This window comes from Zonotrichia albicollis, chromosome 10 (assembly GCF_047830755.1).
Source record: "Zonotrichia albicollis isolate bZonAlb1 chromosome 10, bZonAlb1.hap1, whole genome shotgun sequence".
In the NCBI taxonomy this organism is placed as follows: domain Eukaryota; kingdom Metazoa; phylum Chordata; class Aves; order Passeriformes; family Passerellidae; genus Zonotrichia; species Zonotrichia albicollis.
The window spans coordinates 15501402-15526046 of record NC_133828.1 but is presented as its reverse complement, the minus strand read 5'-3'; the positions used below and the strand labels follow the sequence as shown (position 1 = coordinate 15526046).

Here is a 24645-nt window from a genome sequence, read left to right as displayed (position 1 = left end):
TAATCTCCTTTGGAAAAACACAGCCAGTTGTTCTTAGAGCTTCAGAAGAGAACACCATTCTCTCTCCAGCATAAATGCTGATTAATTCAGAATATCTCATTCATCACGTGCCTGTTTCAGCAAATATCCTGCTCTATCAACAGCAGGAGGAAGCCAATGCAGGAGAAATCTGGATTTCACCAAAGGAAGCTTGGCATAAGCTGCCATGATAGAAATAAATGCAGGAGATGTTTTATTTGTGAATGGTTCCCTCGCTCGGGCGATGTTGTTTCCCTTGGCTCCAGCAGTGTCAAGGCCATTGATGATGAAAGTTCTGCACTGTTTTTCCCCATTGCTTGGAAAATTGTCTCTGCCTCCTCCCTCCCTCTGTCCCTGCCCTCCCCAGTCAGATCTCTGCCAAGCAAGCAGCTGTGAGCAGAATTTCTCAGCAAGATGAATTTGAATCTTCACATGCTCTGTGGGACAGGATGCACAAATACAGCTTTGAGAGGGTCGCACTTGAGGGGTGCAAGTCTGGAGTTTCTGCAGGTGCATTAAATGGATGAGCCTTTGAGGTGTCTTATTATGTTAAAGAATACAGGAAAAAAATTAAAAATGTATGCCAAGTGCATTTCTCAGTGATTTTGGTACCTCAGTCTGAGGGAGGTAATGCCTGCAAGATTGATGTCCCAGCTATACATCAAAGCCAAATTAATGCTTGAGAGTTCAGCACTGATATCTGAGACACTGACTTAAGAATGGCAGGATCTGCTCTGTTCAAGTACAGACTCAAATGATTCTTTTTTAACTTAATTTGGGTAGACATCCTTATAAAAGCTTCCCATCAAATTCCATGCACTTTGTTTCTGCCAAGGATTTTTTTTCTGGAGTGTGAAATCAGTCTGAGGCTTCTGTGAGGTTTATTTTTCTCAAGGAAAATAAATGCAGGATGTGATTATGCAGAAAATATGGGCACCTATTAAAAGCCATATAATATTTTCCGTGCTTGCAGGGAAAATTTTCATTTGCTTGCAATTTTGACAAGCTCAAAACCGAGATTTTTCCATTACATTTCCTGCCTTTTATATTATTGTTATTATTACATCTGGAGGGGAGAAAATGTCCTTAAATGTAAATATTTATGTGCAAATAAAATTTGTATGCAATTCATGACCAGAATAACTGTGCTTGATGCACATTCCTCTGCTATAGCTATAATAGTAATGTTTTATTACAAACTGTTATAAACTTGTAATGTTTTATTACATTTGATATTCTTGTCCAAGTGAGACTCCAGTTTATCAAGGCAGAGTTTTTTTGTGTCTGATTTATGTACCATTTTTAACGTCCACAGCATTTTATTTTGGTTTTCATTCAGGTAAGAGAGGGTGGAATGCTGCAAAAGGATATGGAAAAGTCTGTTTGCAATTAAAGGAACACTAATTGCACTTCAGGGACCGTGTGTAAGATACACTGGTCTTTCCCACGGCCACACCCTGAGCATATGATCTTCAGCTGAATTCATGGAAACATTCACACTGCTTCCTACAGATTGCAGCTGGCACTGTCAGCAGAGCTCTGCCTGGCAGGGAGCGCAGGGATTTCTGTGATGGTGTGGGATGCAGACGGGATGTGCCTGAGGAGAGCCAGGCACACAGAGCCTGCACAAGTGAGGGATGTGGCACTGCCCCGGCTCCAGGCATGGCAGGGAGGGCCCTGCTGACCCCCAGATGTGTTTCTTTGGCTGTCAGACTGTGCCAGACAAATTTTCAGCTCCCCCAGCCACTGCTAGTTCAAACTTTTCACTGCAGCAGGAGCTCTGCAAGCAGGATGGTTTCAGTGGCACAGAATCCCTTCTCTGTTCACAGCATGAAAATGGAACAGGGTGTCAGCTGAAGTAGATAGACTTGTGCTTGTCCAGTTTTCAGCATGGTTGCCCTTTAGTATTTCAAAATGTGAATTAAGGCTTCAAGATGCAATTGCTGGAAAAATTTGAAAATTAGAAAAGGCTTAGCTTCCTATTTTCGGGTAAGAATTATACGCTATTTCAGGTGGAAGAAATTTTGCCTAAGTGCTATTTCAGAAAAGATATAGAAATATATTATTTCAGTTAATGCTAAAGATTTCTACTTAGTGCTATAGATTTCTACTTAGACTAAAAGACTGAGCTCAGGCAAAAAAGAAATTACTCTTTTAAAAAAGTAAGTGCACATTGACAATGATAGTTCATAAAGATCAACACTCAGACATGTTGTAGGTGGTTGAAAATGGCATTGCCTGTCCAAACAGTCATAAATGCCCTTTGGGGCATTGTATATAGCAAAACAAGCTGAGACTCTCAAGTTTATTTATACTGGTGCCAGTTGTTTTTTGCCCTCTGTGTCCAGATCAAGATGAGGAATACTGAGAGGGGTTACTGCAGCCAGAGGGTAGCAGTTTGCTGTTTTATGGATCTAATTTTGTTAAGCTGGTTAGTTAATTGCCTTGATCCTGTAATTGACTTTTAAACTGACAACATCTCTAGCAAAGTGTTTCTTTCTCCCAGATGCTTTGCCCATGTCAGAGTTTTGCTTAAGTTGATATTCCTGTGGGTGTGGATGGAGCTGAAGGTAATTCCCATTTAGAATACTTAGAAACAACCATGGGTAATGCTTTTGTCAGTTTGGCAAAGCTAATGTTAACTCAGATTGACAGAAAATAATGTTAATCTAAAGTGCCATTTGCTTTAGCAATATCTCAGAAGGAAATGTGGGCAGAGGATGGGAAAACCTTCTATCACTGCCTACTTTATGGCTGCCTGAGCATGATTTTCTGCAGTTAGTCTGTGAGGAGAAAGAGAAATATCTCCCTGTATATATGATAAAAAAGAAGGCTCCGGTTCAAAATGTAAAGAGAAAAGCTTAGTGATTGTTGTTGTGTTCTTAGCCTGCCCTTTGGGGATGTGCATCCATCATTTCTGCCCTTAGAGGTAATTTCCAAGCCTTTGCCCTCCTCTGTGTGGACTTCAGCAGGTGCATATACCAATTTGCAGGCATAGAAAAGGATACGGAAGGTAATTTCCTTATTTCCTTCCATACTGCTCAGATTTACTACCTCTGGTTTAACTTTCTGGAGTCTCACAGCCTCCTTTACAGCCTGTGTGAGCCCAGCTTAAACCATTTGCTGTTAAATTGCTATTTTAGTGATGCGAAGACATAGGAAAGATGGGGAATATCTGTATCTAATTAAAGCAAAGGAGGCAAGCTGCTCTCCACTAGAACTCCAAAGTTTGGTTTTGGCTGCTGCTTGTTCTTGGCTTTTCTACAGGGTGGATTAGAAGTTTTGATAATTTAGCACAGTATAACATGTATTGTCTAATATTCAAAGGGTGAAATATTCCAGAGCTTGCACTTTTGACTTCTGGCATGTGAAATTTTAAATATAAGAGGAAATGTTCTGAACTGTGGTGACTTAGCTTGACCTGGTAAAGGCTTTGAAGTAACTGGTGGTTTATTTAGTTTTAAATAAGTACACCAAACTGAATTTTTCTAAAGTTGCCTTAAATTTACCTGAAGTTTTTTTGGTAAATGCATCAGAAATATCTAATGAGAGAAAATTTAAATATTTGGCATGAACTTTCCATCTGAAATTTCATCCTTAGCCAAAATAAAATCATTGCCAGGGAAAGCTGCCTTGGGGATATTTTAGTTCTCTGTCCTGCATTTTGGGGTTTTATTTGGTTGTTGTTGTTTGGGATTTTTAAGTAAAAGAAAGAAGTTCAAGACCAAATTAGAAGACTATAGTGCTTCTGACATTTCCATGAAGAGTTTATTGCTAAATTTTGTTCCTCAGTTCTGGTCAAGTCATTGACCAAAGGTGAACCCAAAGCTGGACACCGGTTCTGATGTATTGGCTGCACCAGCACTTTGTTTATCCTGGCAAAAGCAGTTCCCTTTCCTGGCCACCTGCTCCCTCCCCATCCTGCTCTGAGCTGCTGCTGTGCCACCTGAAAATTAAATATTTAATTTAAAAATTGTATTTTGAAACTTTATCGCTTTACTTAGAACTGAGTGATAATATATTTGTGCATAAATATTCACACTTCTAAATTCTAAATTTTCTGAATTCACATTTAGATTCTAAATGTGAATCCAAAGGAAACTGGTGTAAAACCTGTGAGTTTCATAGGATGTGCTCAGCTGCCAAACTGGGCTGGGGCCAATGAGAAAAAGCCTGAGTGGCAAACAGAAAAAAACAAAAGTCCTGGTACATTTTGCTTTGCCCATTTTCCCATTGCCTTGTTCTGACCTTGAGAAAAGTCTTTGAACTGTGGCAATACTGTTCTTGTAAAATTAGCATGTGTCAATGAAGAAATAACAAAAAAACTTTTAGAACTCAGCCAGTTGAGAAAATTCCTTCATGTCGTAAACATTTTCACAAAGGAACCTTTGGATCCCTTTTGGGTCATTACTTGGTAAACAGCATCAAGCAGAGTCATTCAGATAAAAAAGGCACTGCCTGAAAGGGGCACACAGAGCAGCAGCAGGCTCTGCAGCTCTTAAACAGCAGTGGCTGGGGAAAAACCCACTGCAGCATCTCAACCAGGGCTGTTCCACAAGCCCTAAGGTCTGTCTGATCAATTCATAAATTCATACTGCCTTTGCTTTAATTCAAAACAGAAGTAATTTTGCTTGAAGGGGGAGAGATTTTCCTTGGAGGACTATACTGTGTTTTTCACATATATTGTAGGATTTCTGAAGTTGAAGTGGACCATGAGACTCATTGCATCTCTCTGCTGCTGCCAGGACTACCTAAAATTAAATCCTATGTCTAAGAGTACCATACATATAAATGTATCTAGATAACTACACTTATATACCTAGTAACAATGTGGGAGCTCTCCAGCTTGTTAATGGCATGAAATCCATGGAAAAGAACTAATGAGCTATTCCCTTTTATTTAAAATAGCATGTCAATTGGAAGATCCATGCCACATCACAGCAGTGGTTTTGGAAGAAGTAAAATTTCAGGGAAGTTTACTTGGATATATTTCAAACTCATTTTTAAAATTACTGTAACAGGAATATAATACAGTTTTAAAAAGTTTTAAAAGGGAAGTCCCGAAACTAAATCACCTTGATCCATCAGCTATTATAATTTGATCATTCACTATTCTGCCAGCACCTTCCTTTCTGTTAATAGCTGTTTCTGGGATGTTTGGTAGTGGATTTTTACAGATAACTTCATTCAGCAGAGCAGCCTCCCTTTAAAGTTGCTTTGTGTTTGAGTGATTGCTCTGGAATTTCAGTGCTGTGGCTCCCAGAACTCTGAAGTGAACATGGTGAGTTCTGCCTGGCAGCATGTGTGTGGCTATGCTGATGGATTTTAAGCACAAGATACAGCTGGGTTAGGGCTATGGGGTAGAAAGGGTTAAGCTTGTAAAATAAGGATAACTGTGTGCTTACACAATAGTAGTCAAATAGCACTGCAAACTGGAGGCATTAAGAGCTATAAACTCTTGGAAATCACAGTTGCATATCTTGACAGCAAAGCCCCAGCAGTCTCTTGGTAAAGATTTTATTTTGCCAGAACCTCTCCTGCCTTCCTTTAACAACTAGTTTCTCAGGAGACACAAATAATTTTACTTTGCATCAATATTTTTAAAATTCCTATGCTGCATCTCTTTGGCAGGGTTAGATACCCTGCTGGCTTGTAACTGTGACCCTCAGTGAGTCCTGGCCATTCTTCCACATGGAAGTGCACCATCTCTACTCCTGGATTCATGTGTCCTGAAGTCAGTAGGAAGTTCATAACTTTGGACAAGGAGAGACAGAGCCTTCATAATTTATAGGGGTGGAATGGAAAGCACAAGGGCCAAGAGAAGACTTTTCAGTGTAAAATCGAGGAGGAAATACTCTTACTGTTTTTATCAGTGGAAATCCTGTTTTAAAGAGCCAAAATTGGTGTGAAGGATAAAATCACAAAAAATCTGCTCTGCAGTCTGCTGTGTGGAGAGGAGTAATGTTGACCAAAGGCAGGGGTTGTAGAATATGCCAGGGGAAAAACCTTGTAGACATTCCCTCCTCCAAAATCTTATTTGGAGAGCTTTGTTGTGGTGGCACTTTTTGCTCAGGTTTTTTTGGTTGGTTTGGATTTTAACTGGACTTCCTCAGAATAACTTGCAGTGTCATCCTCACCTGTGAACTGCTTAAAAGAAGTGTCAGAAGACAGAGGAAAACTAGCACCACTATCACTGTCATAGGTTCTTGCAACTTTAGGTGTTATTGGAACTGGCCACGAGTGTTGCCAATTACTGCTAGTAATTTCTGTTGGGTGCAGGTGACAAAACGTATCTGAATGGCTGCCAAAAGCTATTCATGGGAAGAAGCACCCAGGAGTAATTTAATCTGTGTAATCTCATATGCAGATGGTTCTGCAATCTCTGTGAGGCCTCTGACATGCAGCCAGAGTGATGCAAAAGCAAAAAGTGTGCTAATAAAGAGAATGCAAGCTGTGGAACATCTCAGTGTGCCAGTCCAAAATTTCCTTCTTGCACAGACCTGCACCATGAGCCCAGCACAGCACATGGCCCAGGAGTTAAACAGTGAGGACTTTCTCCTGCTGAGCTGAAATGCCACCTGCACAGGGAAGGTGCTGCAGAATAACTCAGGGATAAATTGGGATATGCCTCTGTGTCTCTTTATTTCTTTTAATCCCCAAGAAACAGTAAATGCCGTTGTGCCACAACTTCTTCCTAGGGGAAGCTCTAGGAAAGAAAGGTAGAGAGAGAATGTTTGTGTTTTATGAGGGAGAATGTTGTATTTTATTTACCTTTACTTTAAAGCTCCATAATTATCAGGAGAATGGAGTATTTCCCACACATACAGCTGTGAGCAATTATGGGATACCATTCAGCAGTTTGTTCAAATCCTGGCAGAAGTGATTCCCTCAGAAAAAAGGCAGATTACCCAAATAGGAAGATTTCCAATCTGCCTTGCATTGTTGTGTAATGTAAGTGTGGAGATTTTGCAGCCCATGTCCAGGACTCAGTGGATCTGGTGTGTGTTACTGCTTGGCTGGTGCTGCCCGCTTGTGAAGCCCATTTAGTCAGAGAAGTATTTCCCAGAAAGTTTGTGTGAGGGAAAATGTGGAGGATCTATCTGGAATTCCATTTGAGGCTACTAATTTTGTTGGTTTGGGGGAGTTTTTTATTGCCAGTGCAGTTTGAACAGAAATTCAAATTAGGGACACTTTGAAAAGTGTTTTCCAACTTGTTTTTGCCTTTATGTTGGGCTGAAACAACCAAACACTGCCTGAGGTTTTAAATACTTCAAGTTGTATGCCTCCCTCCAAAAGGAACCAGAAGTAGCAAAGTGCCAAGAAAATACCCATCCTGACCCCACTTTCAGATGAAGGTTATATATCTGTATGCAAACATGTTCAAGTCCAGTGTTACAGGGTTGCAACACACTGCAAAGTAAATAATTTACACTGCACAAGTTTTGTGGTTTTCTCTTTGTTGTCTTTGGGAATGGTTATGTTGTTGGTTTCTGGGCACATTAAAGATTACCAATTAGTGAAAAATGTTTGGGCATTTTTGGATGGGCCTGCAGTGCCATAAGTAGGCTCTCCCTCCTGTCCCACTCTCACTGAGTTGTATTCTCCCTTGAAGTCAGATTTGAGAACTGCTTGGGGTGGAAACTGCCTGTGTTTTTTGTTTTTTACAAAATGTGGTTTTCAAGTTCAAAAAAATTATTATTTTTCTTTTTAATGGCTGCTTTTTTTAACCCTTTTACTGTATGGTTGAAAGGGGAAATGTCTGGAGCTCAGCAAGGGTGCCACTTATTCCTGGGAGGACGGGGAAAAGTTAAAAGTAGAAAGAGCTGATGAGGCAGGATGGCTCTGTAGAGAAAGCAGGAGGAAGAGAAATGGGAACATCTGTTAAAGCTATACCAGTGACTATTTTGGCTAAGTCCAGCTTGCAGTTCCTTTTTAATTCCTCATTCTGCAGTAGGTGTCACTGCTATCAGTGACAAACACAGCCTAGGCCTTGGCAGTATCATTACTGGCAGCTCCTTTTTTGTTGTTGTTTTGCTTTAAGTTATCCCAGTCTTCACTAAGTGCACAAACATGCACCAGAAATAAAAATGATATTTCAAAGATCTGAAAGATCTGATTTACCATTACAATTCCCCATTCTTTTCTCTCTGATGGTGCCTTTTAGTGGGAAAATACTTCAGCCAGAGGTCTGCCAGACTCAGTTTCAGTCAATGCCTGCCTTGTAAATCCCAACCCTACTGGCTTTTGTGCAGATTCCCGCTGTCACTGAGTGGAGTCAAGGGATTCATGCAAGACACTCAGGTTAATCTCAGTCCAATACAGTTCTTTTCTCTGCCCCATGATGGACTTGTCAGATATACAACAGCAGAACAACTTGGGAAGCACCATTATGTGAGGAAACCTAAGAATGGTCTCTTTTCACTATTAATTTCTGGTGTGCCTAATACCTCCCAGTTCTGAGAGGGAAAGAACTTCCAGAGAATTAGTTTTGGTTTGTGTCTCATCAGAGCAGATGATTAATAAATCAGCCTGACTTTCTTAGCAGCACTGGCTTGCTGCCTCAGTCGATGGAATATATTGCTGTCCATCCCTAAGAAAGTTCTTAATTTTCCTTGGAAAGGTCTTGTTCAGACTAACTGGAATAAATGTTGAGTGAATGAATTCACGTAGTGATGCAAGAAATGCTTTCCTGCAGTTCAAAGAGGCATCTGAATGACCTTCATCCTGCATTCTGTAATTCAGTCCATAAGTAGTGATGTCTAGAACAGGGCAGTGGTTGAAGATTTTTTTTCTCTATATATGTTAGCAACGGAGAGAAATGAGTGGAAAGCACAGAGTGCATTATAGGCTTGACTTGACATCTCCTGGGAAGAGTTAATAATTTAGCAGCAGATACTGGAGCAGTTGATGGGAAATGTCTACAGAACTACTAGGTATGAAAAGACTGGGACCAAAGGAACTGAGCTAAGAGATGACTTTTGATATTGTGAAACAGAAATAAACTTGGACTCTGAATCAAAGCAGATCATTTCTGCCTTTGTTTATATGATGTTGTATCTTCTAGATAAATTAAAATAAACAAGTGAGAGCAATATACAAACACGCATCAAATTTTTCATCCAACATTTGTTTTAGCATAATGATTTTTGGAAATATTGTAGAGAAAATTATTTTGAACTCTTGTTTTTCTACACATGTATAGAAAAACATACACTAAATTATTGTTGCTATTTTCTACTTGTGGTTCATCTCTTGGCTTGTCCTGTGTGCATCATTTTGTGGGTTAACCCTGCACAGATGTGCTTTGTCATATTTGGGAGAGAAAATATTGGTGAATTACTTTACAGTAAGTTATTAATTCCAATTTCCTTAGAAGGTCAGGGTTTTTCCCCTAGGAAAACAGACACAGCTGTAAATGAATAAAACATGTGATAAGTTTGAATTAATCACACTTGCCCCCAGTTTTCATGCAGAATTGAGCTCATATTGCCCTTCTGTTAATTTAGATATATTTTAGATACCTGGTTTTAGTGAAGTCTCAGTCATTGCACAAAGATATTTAAATTTATTCTTTAGCTAGCAGATCAAGGTCTTTAAAATTATCTATTCACTTTAGTTCTTATCATGTGGATTTTCCAGGCAATTAGTAGCTCAAACCAAGGATATATTTCATACATGCTAATTGGTCTTCCTCTAAGTGTTTTAAGATCCTTCAGATTTGAATTTCAGAGCCTCACCTGTGCAATTTGCAGCAGTGTTCCAGGATTGCATGCCACTGGTAAAAATAGAAGGAAGATTATGGATACAACTTCAGTCTGGGTTAAACAGGCATAGCTGATTTTACATTTCAAGATATTTCTTGTCTTTGCAGCAGGCTGTGCAATAAACAGCAGTGATTTCATATTTAGTAGTTTGTATGTCCTGCAAGAAGCTGTGTATTGTACTCTAGTTGTATCAAGAGGACCCAGTGCCAGCATAAAAGCAGAAGAGTTTGATGTTGAATGTTTGCTTTTTGTGACTGGGACAGGGGTGAAATGAGCTTTTTGTGCCATAATCTCTGCCTGCCAGCGTACAGCCAATTGTTTGTCCTCCCCCATTCTCTCACAGCACATCACTGCTGGAAGGGAAAACTTGCAGAGCCAGAGCAGGGGTGCTGTGAGGGGGATGTGGCTTGGCCAGGGTGCAGGTTTGTGTGTGGCACAGCACCCTCTGCCCTCTGGGTGCTCTGGGCTCTCTGGGCTGGGTGAGGACTTTGGGTGTGCAAGGATTGGGTCTTAAATCACATCCCGAGAGCTGGAGTGAATTCATCTGTACCAGGGAGCTAAGCTCATGCACATGCTTATTCTCAGCTACTGCTTTTATTTCAGCTGAGAATAGCTTCATTAATGCTGCTGCAGTGAGATACTTGGAGTTTTGAAATGTGGTGTAGTCATAATAACTAAACTGAGCGTGCAGAGCTCTTTTGCCACAATGCAATCAGAAAAGGCCTTTTCTCAGTTCAAGGCTCAGCTTTGTGATCTTCTCAGGATACTTCAGGACACTGAAATATTAAAAGACAAGGACACTGAAATATTAAAAGGCAAAACTCCTTGACATTTCCCTTCCTCTTGAGGCAGTAGTCATGGCAGGGTTACACTGAATAGATGGTCTATGTGCTTCATAAATAATTGTGTATATTTGATGCTTTGGGTGAAATTTTCACTTCAAGAATCAATTCCAAGAAGAGTCTGCAGTGTACGGTGGTCATACCTGGCTTGGGTATTTGTGTTTTCTTCCAATGACAGATAAACTACATCTTCTGCAGATACAGAAACTATTTTACAGCTCACAATGAATTCTTGCATTGCTGCTATCATCCTTGCAAGGCTGAAAGTTCAGGATGAAGTGGCTTCTCACTAGATCAGTTATTCCAGAAATGGCAAAATTAAATATCAGGAGCTCTGAAGAAAATGGGAAACAAATGTGTGTGCTTGAAAGTCCGAGTGTATTTGAGGGAACTGACCTGCAGTTTGCTGTGGGCTCCCAAAGGCAGAGATGGCCAGAGTGCAATTTGTGTCTGGGGCTGTTTGCTCTGGGGTTGGTAGCCGGGCACAAAACCCCCAAAGTGTTGGTTGAGGCACTGAGGAACTGAGTGCCTTGTTTTGGTGCATCCCTGTGTATTTCACATGGCATCACTGTGCATGAATAGAAATGGAGAGCACCTCCATCAATCTGTTCTTGTTCAGAAATAAAATGTAAAACTCTTTTATCAGTGTTGGCTTTCATTAATTCCTAAATTTCTTTCCTTTCTTTTTTCTCCTACTGCAGTTTGAGTTCATTCAGCTATAACATAAGATTGACTGCACCAGATCTAAAAATGACAAAAATCTGGATCACTTTTTTGCTGCTCTTCTCATTGGTTACTGTGGTAAGTCTTATGAATTTTTAAAATCACTTCCAGCTTTAACAACCCTGTAGAGGGTATCATAGAAATTATTAATATGGAAGCACAGAAAGGGCTAATCTTGTGTTCAGATGTAGCTCTTGCACAACAGGATCTTTATCTTCTGTTATCTGTTAAATTCCTTTGGCAAAGGAACAGATGTAGTTTTTACCTGTGCTGAATCCAGCATATTCTCTGCTGGCTCAGAACAGTAGCAGTGGACAACTTACACAGAGGCAGTATCCTGCAGACTCCAAGAAGAGGAGGAGGAGAAAACTGAGATTCAGAAATTGTAATTTCATCCCTTGTACAACAGTGGTACTGTATTTCAGTCTGCAGCTTTGTTTTTCTATGAAGCTTAGTAACTTCCCATAAAATATTTAATTACTATTAAAAATGCACTTAAAAGGTCAAGTTATGGTCAAGATTAACTTTTTAAAGATTTTTTTTTATTTTAATTTTAATAACTATCAAAGTGGATGTCTTGTCTTTTGAATAACATTCTCTATTCTGAGGGCTAACTTTATGGTTCACCTGACTACAGAGAGATCAAACAGCTCTGAACAAGCTAAATGCTTCAGTGCAAAAAATATATGGAAGGTCTTTTTTTGTAAAGGATCATTTGGGCTTGATTGAAATGTCTTCTAGATTAAATTTAGATGTATTTCACTGGGTTTTACTAAAGCTGTTCATATGCTTCTGACTGTCTCAGTGCTTTCTATGCACGTTGCCATTCCTATTCACAAATCTTGCCAATTGTTCCTACCCTATGCTCATGCAGGAGATGTTTATCAAGATTCAGTAGTAAGAATTACCAGAAAAAACATAAAATCATATTGTTAGTAATAAGACTGAAAGATCACTCTCTTTCAGTAAAATAATATTTAATATACAATATTTGAAAAGATAGATGTTGAAAAAGTGTATGTTGGAGCTTGTACTTGTGATTTGGTAAAATAAGTGTTTTTCCTCTTAGTTCTTTGCCACTGCTTCTCCAGCCGAGGGACAGCAGAACTCCTCAATGGACTTTGCCCAGCTCAGTGTTACAAGGAATAAAATCATGACAGCACAGTATGAATGCTACCAGAAGATCATGCAAGACCCTATTCACAAGAAAGAAGGTAGAGATTGCTTTCTCATGAGGTTTTACTAATAAGTTGTCAACAGATATTATTACAGTAATTCAGGATCCTGTAGTTATATTAATTTCTTATCTTGTTAGCAATTCTTTTTTTTTAGGTTGTAACATTATTTTCCCAATTTTTTTATAAACATCACTTTGGGATGCATGAAGTAATATGTTATGCTATCGACCCATAGCACCACTTCAGAAGCAACACAAAGCTTTTCTTTCTGATGAAATAAGAAAATGTTAATTTAAGTAGATATCTACAGTAAAAAAATCATGACTAATTAATCTTACCACCTTATTTCATTTCATTTCGTGCTCTTTTTATATCTCTGTCTGCCTGGTCACATCTGCCTTTAAAAATTTTAAGTATCTTGCTCCACACCGTTTCCCTGCTCTGAGGGTTGTGCTGGTGTCATTACTGCTTTTCCTGATAAGTCACTCAGAGCTGACCTCAGCCACCCCACCTGTTGCTGTATTCATTTGGAAGCTTCTGGAAATGCTGAGTGGCTTTTGAGGCAAGGAAAGATGAAATTGTGTTCTTCTACAAAGAGGTTTTTCACCTCTGAAATGATTCTTTCGAGGAGCTGAGTGCCTGGAGTTCAGGACTGGATGCAGACATGGCAGTGTAAGTTCATGCCCACAGCATGAGGGGCCTCACAGCTTCAGAATGATCTGCACAAATTGGAAAATCTTCACATGAGGAGGAATGACAGGACATTTGAGAGCTGCAGCCTTTGAGATGGGGACGTTAATCAGCCTTTAAAAGAAAACTGAAACTCTTCATAAAGAATAAAAACATCTTGAAATTTGTAGGGAGGCCCACAGAATGACTGTATCATTGACTTTTGGGAGGGAAGCTGTTTGTAAAATGCCAGCTCATTCTCAAGGAGGTTTATTTAGATGTTGAAATGTGTGTGAGCAATGAGGCATTGGAACAGGCTCTTGAGGGACACTGCATTCCCTGCTCCTGGGGCACTAATGGAAGTGTTTGTCCATAGTGGCTGCTGCAGGCTCAGCCCAGCCTGAGGCAGAGCAGCTGGGGCTGCCTCCCAGCCAGCCTTTCTCCTGGCTTCTGTGTTTTCTATGAACAAGCAAACACATGTACAGGCTTGGTGCACATCCAAAATAGAAATAAATCCAGTAAAGCAGTCTTTGAAAGAGTGAGGCTCTTGGTACATTATTTAGTATCAATCAGTTTAGGGGGTTTTGCCCACCATGTTCTAGATCTGAGGTTTGCCAGATGTAGATGTAAGCCATTTCAAAGCGAAGGAGAGAAGATTTTGAAATGTGTTCAAAGAAATGTATGTATAAGGAACTGCTATCTCTGTTAAGTGAAGTTTTAATCAACCACTGCCAAATCTTTTCTCTTTTTTCCCCCATTGCTGCAAACCTAGCTTACCCAGTCCTACACCTTACCTTTGAAAGACCATTCTGAATCAAGAGTTATTTTATTGCCAGTCTCTGTCTGTTTGCAGGTCCTTACTGCAACAGGACCTGGGATGGCTGGTTGTGCTGGAGTGACGTTGCTGCCGGAACCGTGTCGGTGCAGCGCTGTCCTGACTACTTTCAGGATTTCAACCCATCAGGTATGAGTGCATGGGCTTCTACATCAATGTATTTCTCACTGAAATCAGAGTCTGGGGGCTTGCTGTCTCTTGTTTGCCTCGCTCAAGTCATTAGTGCTCCAAGATTTCAGAAACTCTAAATTTGTTATTTGCATTTTCCTTTTATCTCATCAAAAACTGACAAGTTAGTTATTTTCTTTCCTGAGCTGTGTCCCTGAGGGGTTCTGTAGATTAGCAGTAGGAATTGAAGTTAGATCACACTTTTTTCTTCTTAGAGATAAGCATTTCTGACAGACAAGAAGAAATATGACTTACTCCTTTACCTCAGTTTAACAGTTGAAGTTAACAAAGAGTTTCTCCCACTTTGAATAATTTCCTGTTTCTATGGGCTAAGCTTTGTGAGCATGTGGAAAATGTCATGGATTTCTTTGTATTTCCCAGGGTCTTTTCATGCCTATTTGATGATAGAAATCATTGTGTTTCCAGCAATTTTCCAGTTTGGTTCTTTGAGCAGTTTTGCTATTTATGTTTTCCTGCCTGTCCAATACTAATTTATAGTGGTAGGATGTCAGTTAATTCAGTTTCCATCTTGGATGTTAAGCAAGCCATTTAAATATTCTTGTCACTTCATATGGTAGTTCTCTAACAGTTAGTTCAATGTATTTTGATACTTAATGGATTGGAGAGGGAAAATCTATTTGTTTTCTTAAGGAGAATCACATCATCGCTCGCCCTTGCCAAGCAAAAGCAACGGCCTCAAGTTTCTCAGAATTCGTAGTAACAAGCAAAGTCTCTCTAGTCATATTAATAAAGCTGTCATGTGTTTGCCAATCTTTATTAAATGCTTGGCATCAGGAAAGAGAATTTCAGTGCTGACTGTTGTGTTTTTCTTTCACTTTTCTTCTTTTGTTTTTCGTTCCGTCAACTTTGATTGCAGAAAAAGTTACGAAAATCTGTGATCCAAATGGGAATTGGTTCAGACACCCAGAAAGCAACAGGACCTGGACAAACTACACCCAGTGCAATAGCTATACTCATGAAAAAGTGAAGGTAGGAGAGGAATGAGTGCGTGGTACCCTCGTCAAGAAACTGACCTGAGAATCTTTACAAGTTTCTATATATAAAAAGTAGGCTCTGTAATTATGTGGGTCTGTGTATGGATGCTCTTTTTATAGACTTCAGTTTGTCTTGAACATGCCCATCCATTAAAGGATTTAGAAAAAGAAAAACAAAATTTCTAAATGACCTCTTAGAGTTACTTTGTGATATGTGAGGATACAATGGGCAAAACTTCACATTTTGCCCTGCTCCCCAGCTCTGTGTCCACTAATACTCCTTATGTTTATGAAACATTCTGTCATGGGAAAAAGCAGTAAATTGAAACAGTAAATTCCCAAGAACCAGGAATACAAACCACAGACCAGGACAGGCTATAAGTTAATTTGGACCTCATGTTAAAGGGCTCAGTAGTAGCAGACTGTGTCAAGAAATCTGACCTGTAATAATTTCTAACTGCCTGCGCCATTGCTCTTGAATGCCTTAGGGTACTTCCCTAAAAACCATATTGGGCAGAAGATGGTTACAGAGGATTTATTATTGCTTTTTCTCAAATTGTAAGACTTTGATTTTGGTAATGGCAGTTAAATTTTATTAGCAGAATTGCCATAATTCATTGATTCTTGCTAATATTGTGCTGGGAATGGAGGATATTATTCAGAAATGAGCAAATCTATGACAATCCCTCTTTGTGAATAGTGAGGTGGTTCCCCTCAGGCTGTTTTGCCAGCATATTTCAACTGTGTCACAAATCTGAATATTGCACTGTATGGAATAACAGCTCCAAGGACAGCCTTGCTGCAGTTGTGTGTTGTTTTGCTCAGCAGCATGATCTCCTCACTGTGCCTGGAAGGTGGGTGGGACACTGCGCAGTAACTGGGGCTCTTGTGCTTTGTTAATTCTCATTTTTACTGCCCTCAGCAGAGCTCCCTGCTCTTGTGCCTGTTCTAAAGTGTTCTAAATCCTTAAAATGCCCCTCTGCCTAGGTTGGGCACTGAGTGAGGAGGTGATATAGGATATGGACCTGTCCTAGAATGGCTGTTGTCATTTATACATATCAAATTTTAGCATTTTGGGGTAATGCTCAATTTTTCTCACTCACAAATTGTTCACTTTCTGAATTTCACAATAAATTCTATTCATACCTATTGCATTGATGTTTGGTTTTTTTTTTTTAAAGGAAGCTATCTCATTTAAAAAAAATAATTGTAATTATAAAATTTCTAGTGCACATCGTTACCCTTGTGTCATCTTACAAGCTACTTAAAGCTTTACCTGTAATCGTTTTATCATTTTTTTTAATCTCAAAAGTCAGTATGTATAGCAAGCTACAATTACTCTGTTCTAACTTGGAATAATAAGTTCACGAGATGCACAGAGTTTGCAGTATGTGAGCATTTGGATGTGCTCTAACTCTCCCTATGGAACCCAAATAGTTGTGCTTTATTGTGTGAGTATAAAGTTCAACCTGAAAATCTTCCTTTCCTTATGTGCCAAATTATACCCTTACATTTGGTGCAGTAAGGGTTTTTTGCAAGACAGATTCCATGACTAAAAGTAAAGGTTTGCTACTTTCTGATAAATCTTATTAGTAAATTAATTTATTAGCTACAAGAATGAATGATAACATTAACATATTCCAAATATTAAATCACTAGTCCCTTTTTTTTAACCTTTTTTACCTATCCAGAGTTTCATAATTCCATAATTGGTAGCAGGCTTATTTAACATAACATAATATTGAAACATAATTATGACTATTTAACATAATAGTCTTCACTGTTTTTGAGTCATTGTCAATTTTTTTCATGCCCTTCCTGAAATGCTCAATAAAAACTGAATTTCCAGTACCATAATCATAGCTCACTTTGAAGATGCTGAGAAAAGACTTGTTCTATCATTACCTGAAACGGTTTTGTTTTGTTTTTTTTTTTGTCCTTATTAGTACTAAAATCACTTTCACTGCAAGAAGAGATGTATAAATATGTGCTTTATCAGCAGTAGCTCTGTCTGAATCACTTGGCTTTGTTTTTGCCTTGCAGACTGCTCTGAACTTGTATTACTTGGCCATCATTGGACATGGACTTTCAATTGTATCACTTCTGATTTCTCTTGGCATATTCTTTTATTTTAAGTAAGTACATTTAAAATCCTCCATCATTGGTTGCCACAAACCTGGTTTCAGTGCTTTGGAACACCAGCCATCCAAATAAAATTAGATGGAACAGAAAGGTGAAGAAAGCCAGGATATAGGTTTGCCATTCCACCTTATGTTGTAGCAAAAATGCAGGTTTCTTTTCTGAGAAATCCAAAATCAAAAAGCTGTAAAGGAAATGGGAAAAGGTTTGTTCATTTTGGGCTTGTGATGTCTAGATTTTTTTAGTGATAAATGACAGTATGATACTGGGAACTGGACGCAGTGATCCTTGTGGGTCTCTTCCAAGTCCGGATGTTCTATGATTCTGTGTTATGCCAAGCATCAACTGGACTAAAGAGCAAGTGGAAACCAAAATAGTGATGACATTTGATAGGTACAGTAACATTCCAAAGTGGTACTCACAAAATATGGCAACTGTAAGGGAAGAAAGGCTGAGAGCTACAGTAGAAATGGAAATAGTAAGAATAATCCCATTTTTTGATTCACAGTGTTGTGTATGACAGGCTTGTCATCTGCTGACTAACAATTATGTCACCTTCTTGAAAGGAAGTTTGAGCAGTGTCACCATTGTCCCAACAGCTCGTAATACAATACACAGGCCTTTTAAAATTAGTCTTACTACTTCATATTTGGTGAACTTTCATTTCTTCCCTATGAAAGACTTGTTTTCTTTTGTTTTTCCTTTAAGAAGCTGCTGAGGCCTGGTGGAAAGGTGAACCCAGGAGTGTTGCCACATGGGCAGAGCTGATAAAGACGAGTTGTTCCCTGTGCCAGCTGCTGCTGTGGCCAGAGCAGGCTGCCCTTGTCAGCCTGCTTTAATCATTTCATAAACACCTTCTCCTTGGCACTGCACATCTGCTCCTCACACTCCCCTGTTCCTGCCCCTGCTGCCTCCCTCCATTTCCTCCTGACATTTCAATAGCAATAGCAGGTACTGCCAGTGCTCGTGGATGCTGCTCTTCCCATGCTGTGGGCTTTGATTAGGTGGAGGCAGCTGATAGCTGATTAAAAAGAAACAAAGTTCTTTTTAGTCTGTCTGAAAGCAGCACTCCCACTTTAGTTGTGCATTATTTCCCCAGGCTTCCACAGCATTCCTGCAAATCCCCCACAAACAGGAGGGTTTCAACTTTGTAGCCTTTCCTTTGAAAATTCACTATTCAAGATGGCATTTCAGTTTTTTCTGATCTCATTTCATGAGAACACATATAATTGGTTTTCAATCAATTTCTTTTGTATGATTTATAAAAACAACACTTCTTTCCAAATTCACTTTCCTTCCACAAACTCAATGTGTGAAATGACTCTGAGTCATCATAAGAACTTTGATTTTGCATAAAAATGGACAGTACTGTTGCAATAAATGTCACAAAGTTTAGCAGACTAAATCTCTAATGTGACAGGAAAAATGCTTTAACACATGGGAAAAGAAAAGAAATTGGAGTAGGAGATGATTTTATAAGTTCACAGAGAGTCAAGCATGATTTTTCTATACCATAATGTGAAAACCAAAGTAATTTCATCTTTGCTTGTGGCATTTACTGCAAAAGCAGGTGATCTGCTGTGCTGCCATCCTGTGTCGTGTTTGTCTCACCATCCAGGGATTTTCTTCTCTGGGAGCAGGATCATCCTTCCTCAGAGAACCACAGGGAATGAATCCAGACCCACAAACCACATTTTCTAGACTGTGGTTATGTTTGAATATAAAAGGAAATTACAAAATTCAAAGGAAGCTGAAGAAAGTCCTCTGCAAGCTGTTCTCTTGGGATGTACAGTTCCTCTAAAGTATTTTTAGTAGCAGAAGGGTATTTAAGGATCTAGATTAATACCAGGATGTATTATGTATCAGCTAAGGCTTGGATAATTATTCATAGCTTTAACAGGTGGACTTTTTTTTTCCTATTGTGGGGGGTGTCTCTGAATTTGTCATTTCCAAAACATTTAATCTGTAAGTCAACTGACAGTTTCCAGACAACATTTTCTGGATTTCTGACCATTAGGATATCTTTAGATCTGGCTAGGAATTTGGAACTTTTCCTCAAAGGAAATATCAACTGTTTGGGATTCAAATTATTTTTTAGGACTAAAATTTTTCTGCATTTTCAGTTTTGTTGTTTCTTCATAAAATTTTCTCCTTGGAAATACTTGTCCAGCTTGTGGCTTGTGTTCCCCAAGTGCATTGGAGTTCTTAGTTTAACAGAATGAGATGGGTCATAAGCTTGGAACTCTGAACATCTCTGAAAACTCATCTATGAGACATAAAAGACATAAAGGTAACTTCCTGCAGTGTCTCTGCTTTGTCATTCTGTAACATACTCGAGATCATGCATGTGATGCAAATGTTAAAAATAATTGAATGAAAAATGAGGCAAGAGAATACTTTAAAAAGCAGTGATTTAGGATAAAGGGGAGCTGCAGTTTCAGAGGTGCCCCCACCTAAAAATCAAAGCAGACAAGAAAAACCAACACACAAACCTACCTGAAACAATGGAGTTTTTATCAAGTGTCACATCAAATCCCATGACAGCATTCACGCAGGAGAGCAGCTGTGTGTTAAAGAAAGAGAGAGTGGGCAAAGCGCTGATTATTGGATTGTTATGGAGACAGAGCTACCTAAATCACTCAGTTAATGTCATCTGAACAGATCATTTCCCTAGCTGCTTATGTGGATCTCACTGGTTGAGTTTTGCAGTATTGAAATACCTAAAAAACTTAGATCTCAAACCCACTTTGGGGCTTTTGAGAATGTCACCCTTTTTCCTTTTGGAGAATTTAATTGTTCCCTGATTCCCAAGATATACAGGAGTCAAAAAAAAAAAAAAAAAAAAGAAGGGAAATAAATAATATAGTAGGAAGTCTCTTTTTATTTGAGGTTTAATTGAGGGGTTGGTCGTTCAAATTTACTTAGATCATAAACATGAGAATTAAGTGATTAAAGGATATTATGTCATTAAGATAAACAGTGAGAATAAAGGACTATAGGAAGGATAACAGAAGAGAGAGGGTGGGGAAGCTTAGGAAAAATCTTTTTATTACCAAAAACAGTCTTAGTTTTTAAATGTCATCAGTCTTGCTTTCTGTTTCTTGTCCGGTGATCCTCTCAGTCCTTTCATGCATGGGTGGAGGTGGGTGTGGATGGGTGTGTTTGAATATTCAACAGGAACAGCTGCGGGATGACCCGGAGCGATGGCCCCATCAGCTGTACGTGCTCTTCCTCGCCTGAGCCTTGAGTCTTAACAATAAGCAGACAGAATTCCAGAGCTGTTCAGGACTTGTTTACACAAAGCCCTTCGCTGCAATCTAGCATTGTCTCTCTTTTCATATGTATAAAACATACAGGGGGAAAAAAACATAGAAAAATACATTTGCAACAAGTGTTAAGACCCTGCATGTTATAATAATTAAATTTTATCCTTTTAGGGCATTAAAACAAGACTCAAATAAAATCTAAAAGAGCCTAATGGAATATATTTTTTCCTCAAACTCATATGCAACCCTGTTTTCCAAATCTTGAAACTTTTTCTTTTGTGTTTTGTTCAGCCAAATGACACGTGGCAACCAAAGTTTCCTGTAGGTCCCTGTTAAATGGCATCACTGGTTTCTAGAAGGGTTTCCTTTTCCTTGCCCTGTTTTTAGTGCCATGGGCTTGGACTGTCTCAGGGCAGTGAGTACTGTGAGCTCAGTGCAGGGATCTGTGGGTGCTTGGTGCCCTGCCCTTGTGAGAGCTGCAAGGATGCAGCCAAGGTCTGCCCTGTGGCCAGGCTTATGGGGCTATCCTCTTTTTTCTTTGGTCACCTTGGTTGTTGTTTCATCTGTCAGCAGTTTTCATTTTACTCCTCCATATCTGCATTTTTCTGAAAAAATATAAAGGTGTCCCTTCTATCCTGTCAAATTAAAAACAAATCATCGATGTCCCTCCTTTATCTCTTCTTCCAGGCATGCTATTTGAAGAGGCCAGAAAACTTGATTTAGTTTTTTTTCCCCTTGGGTGACAGTTTAGACATGTCCCCTGCTGCCCTTTTGAATGTGTTTCTGATTTCTCTCAGTGGCATGTGTGGTGGATCCATAAGTGGTGGATTTTCTCCCCCAGTTATCATTCCCAAGGGTCAATCAGCTGCACTCCATCTCTCTGACCATTACCTGGGGACAGGCAAGTGTGGGGACTCTGCAGCAACTCAGTGCTGTCTCTGAAGCAACCCAGGAGTTCACTGAAAAACTTGAATGAGAAGCAGTCCCTCCTCCTTGGTTACACTAAATTATTCCTGCTTCCTCTAGAATGGCAGAAAAACAGAAAGTTGCTGCACCTAAGTTCAAAATTCTTTGATATAGTTGAATTTCTGTTTGATTTTTTGTTTGTTTGTTTTATCTTCCAAAGATATTGTCTCTTTAATTTTATTGTAAGATTAAAAGCAAATTTTAGAAATTAAGACAATTAAATGCAGTTCTCTAGGGATTTTATAATTATGTCCTATAAATTGTTTATAACTTAGTTATACACAAAAGTCAGGGGGAAATTTGCATTACTTTGCTTATTTAGATAATTCTCTAGCTTTGGGCTGAAGAAAAGAGAAGAAAAGGATATGAAAGGTCTGATTTGGGTAAATGGAAACAGGGTAAGACAGCTTCATCAAACAGGTGTGATAGGTAATTGGGAAATTCTTCAGGTACTAACCAAAAGAAAAGTAAATCTTCTGAAAATTATTATCAGCATTTAAATAATTTTTAGCTGGACACTATAAGCATATTGGATTTAATGTACTTTCTTTCTTCCCTTTGCTGTATTAAATTTGCTCTGGACCCGAAGAAAGTGTTGGTGTAGGACTTGTTAGTAAAATCAAGAGCTCTAGCATTTACAAATGTCAGAGTTGTCCCCAAGTACACATAGCTGTCCTCCCATGTACTCATTTGTTCTTGTTTCTCTTTTCCAGGAGTTTGAGCTGCCAAAGGATTACCCTGCATAAAAATCTGTTTTTCTCTTTTGTTTGCAACTCTGTTGTAACAATAATTTCACTGACGGCCGTTGCCAACAACCAGGAATTAGTTGCAACCAACCCAGTAAGTGAAAGTCTGGCAGAGTGTGTGTTTGTAGGTGAGTGGCTCAGAGTGCAGCAGCAGAGGTGGGAGTGCACAGCTGATGGAATGCTCTCTGCAGATGTCTCTCAGTGCCTGGCACGCTGCACTCTCCAGGCTGTGAAATAGGAAAAGTGGGACTGAGCTCACTGGATGCCTCTTCCCAGCTCCACAGAGTGGTTTTTACCCTGAAACAGCTGCATCTATTCTAGATGGCTGTGCTTTATTGTGAGAGTATAAGGTTCAGGGAGGCTGACAGCTGAATTCACCAAGGAAGGGCAGGAAAAAAGGTTTTGCAAGACATTTTGGATCTGTCTTCTAATTTCTTATGGCTTTGGCATGGCCATCTTCAGTTAAATTAAGAAAAATTTATATTTTTGCAACACAATATTCTAAAGATAAAGTACATAAACAAATCCCTAGCTCTGGCTTTATTGTTTTTTAGACATGGAAGATAAATCTTAATTCTGAAGTTAGGTTAAACACTGCAGAAGTTGAATTGAGTAAAAAGATTATTTCCTTTTCTCCTGTAGAAGCAGTCATCAATGTGCTGGAAAACATACCTGAGATAGCTGCTAATAAACATCATCAAGTGAGTTAGGTAGCAGAAAATGGTAAAACAGTATTGGGTTTTGGTTTGTTTTAAGCCAAGTGGCAGAAATAGAACAATCAAACAATATCGGAAGGCAGCAATATTGGAAGGAGGGGAAAAAATGTTTTATTGTGACCAAAACTGCAAGTTAGCTGTTGCTCCTTGTTCACAATCTCACATACTTCTCAATAAATTATATTTATAGCATTTGAACTGTAGAATATATTTTGAATGAAGCTAAATACAAATAATTAATGCCAGGCTCCTCCAGAACCTGCTGTGAGCTCTCAGTCCCTATGTGCAGTTATGAGTAGGTTAAAACTGGAAGTATTGTAAGCGTTTTAAAAACATGAATTGTTCTCTGAGGTAGTTATATGTTGTGATGGGTAAAACTGAGAGGGGGTTACCCACATCAAAGTACGTTTCTTGTGGGGTTATTATCAGATAATTTAAAGATTTGGAATGGTTAAGTGTGGTAAGGTTTGCAATAAGACAAAATATCATAGCAGCATTCTGTCACGCTGGAGGATCTCAGCGTCCTCGTGTTTGAATAATAAAAATCCAGACTCAGTTATTAGTTTTATGTCACCACAAAGTAGGGGATTGTAATGGGAAGAAAATTCTATTTTAAAAAGTAAATAAATATGTAATTGTAGTGGAAAGCAGAATAAACATTACTTCCGGTGGTGTTTTTTTCCCCTTTGCAAATAAAGCTCTGAGATTTCTGCAAATCAAAAATTTATGTTATACTCTGCTCTTTTTTCTGCAGGTTAGTTGCAAAGTGTCACAGTTCATCTACCTGTACCTGATGGGTTGCAACTACTTTTGGATGCTGTGTGAAGGCATTTACCTACACACACTGATTGTGGTGGCTGTTTTTGCTGAGAAGCAGCACTTGATGTGGTATTACCTTCTTGGCTGGGGTATGTGCTTTCACCTTGTGCATTTTCAGGTCAATGCAGCCTCTTCCTCCCTCAAACGCCCCTACCTTTGCCTCTCTGAGCTGTAGCTTTGAGTGACCATGGCACACCCCAGTTCTTTGTCTGGAGTGTTTTAACAAGCTTAGAAATATTAATGTAGGAAGTTGTGTGTACCTCTGCTGAGAGAGAGAGATTATGCATCTCTGGAGTCAGGAAGTGACTCCTCCTTTGTATAGAGAAAATAGTCTCCTATATAAAAAAGACCTTAAGAAGTAATTATTCATTGTTCCTCACCTCAAAGATGTTTATTCAGGAGTGAATGTTTGTTTTCAGAGAAGTCTCGCCGTGCCGAGGGTGGAGGGTCAGGACTGAGTTGGAGATGGCTGAGGATTTATTTTTCCAGCACTTCCATTTGACCTGTATTGTTCACTAAGCAAACACAGAATAGCTGTAACTGGACATCTCGAGTAGTGTCAGTATCAAAACCAACAAGCCAAGCCCACTCACCTCAGATAATGCACAAGGGCTTGTTCACAAAGTGAAAGTGAAGGCTCTGCAGCCTCCCTGCCCTGGCACACCCAGCTCCAGTGTGGTGGGTGCCTGGGTCACTGCCCCACTGCAGGCACAGCTGGGAGCTCACAGGTGCTCAGCAGCTCCTGAAGATCAGGCACCACCAGAGCGTCAAGGGCTCCAGATGACTAATTTGCTTATTCTT

The 24645-nt window shown here is 39.3% G+C and overlaps 1 protein-coding gene and 1 long non-coding RNA gene across 2 annotated transcripts in view; one reads left to right on the top strand and one right to left on the bottom strand.

Annotated features, from left to right (window-relative positions):
* Positions 1-24645, top strand: part of CALCRL (calcitonin receptor like receptor) — a 62853-nt gene that overhangs the window by 21881 nt on the left and 16327 nt on the right. The window contains exons 2-8 of the mRNA XM_005486940.4: positions 11326-11425; positions 12417-12561; positions 14048-14158; positions 15075-15187; positions 17236-17327; positions 22277-22403; positions 23780-23933. Coding sequence (XP_005486997.2) covers positions 11375-11425; positions 12417-12561; positions 14048-14158; positions 15075-15187; positions 17236-17327; positions 22277-22403; positions 23780-23933 — 793 coding nt within the window. The 5' untranslated portion in view covers positions 11326-11374. The remainder of the gene's footprint in view (positions 1-11325; positions 11426-12416; positions 12562-14047; positions 14159-15074; positions 15188-17235; positions 17328-22276; positions 22404-23779; positions 23934-24645) is intronic.
* The window catches only part of LOC141730436 (uncharacterized), a 124755-nt gene continuing 117178 nt past the window's right edge, over positions 17069-24645 (bottom strand). Inside the window, exons 11-14 of the long non-coding RNA XR_012581930.1 lie at positions 24225-24359; positions 20385-20580; positions 19828-19894; positions 17069-17515 (exon numbers count right to left, since the gene is read on the bottom strand). This is a non-coding gene — a long non-coding RNA (uncharacterized LOC141730436). The remainder of the gene's footprint in view (positions 17516-19827; positions 19895-20384; positions 20581-24224; positions 24360-24645) is intronic.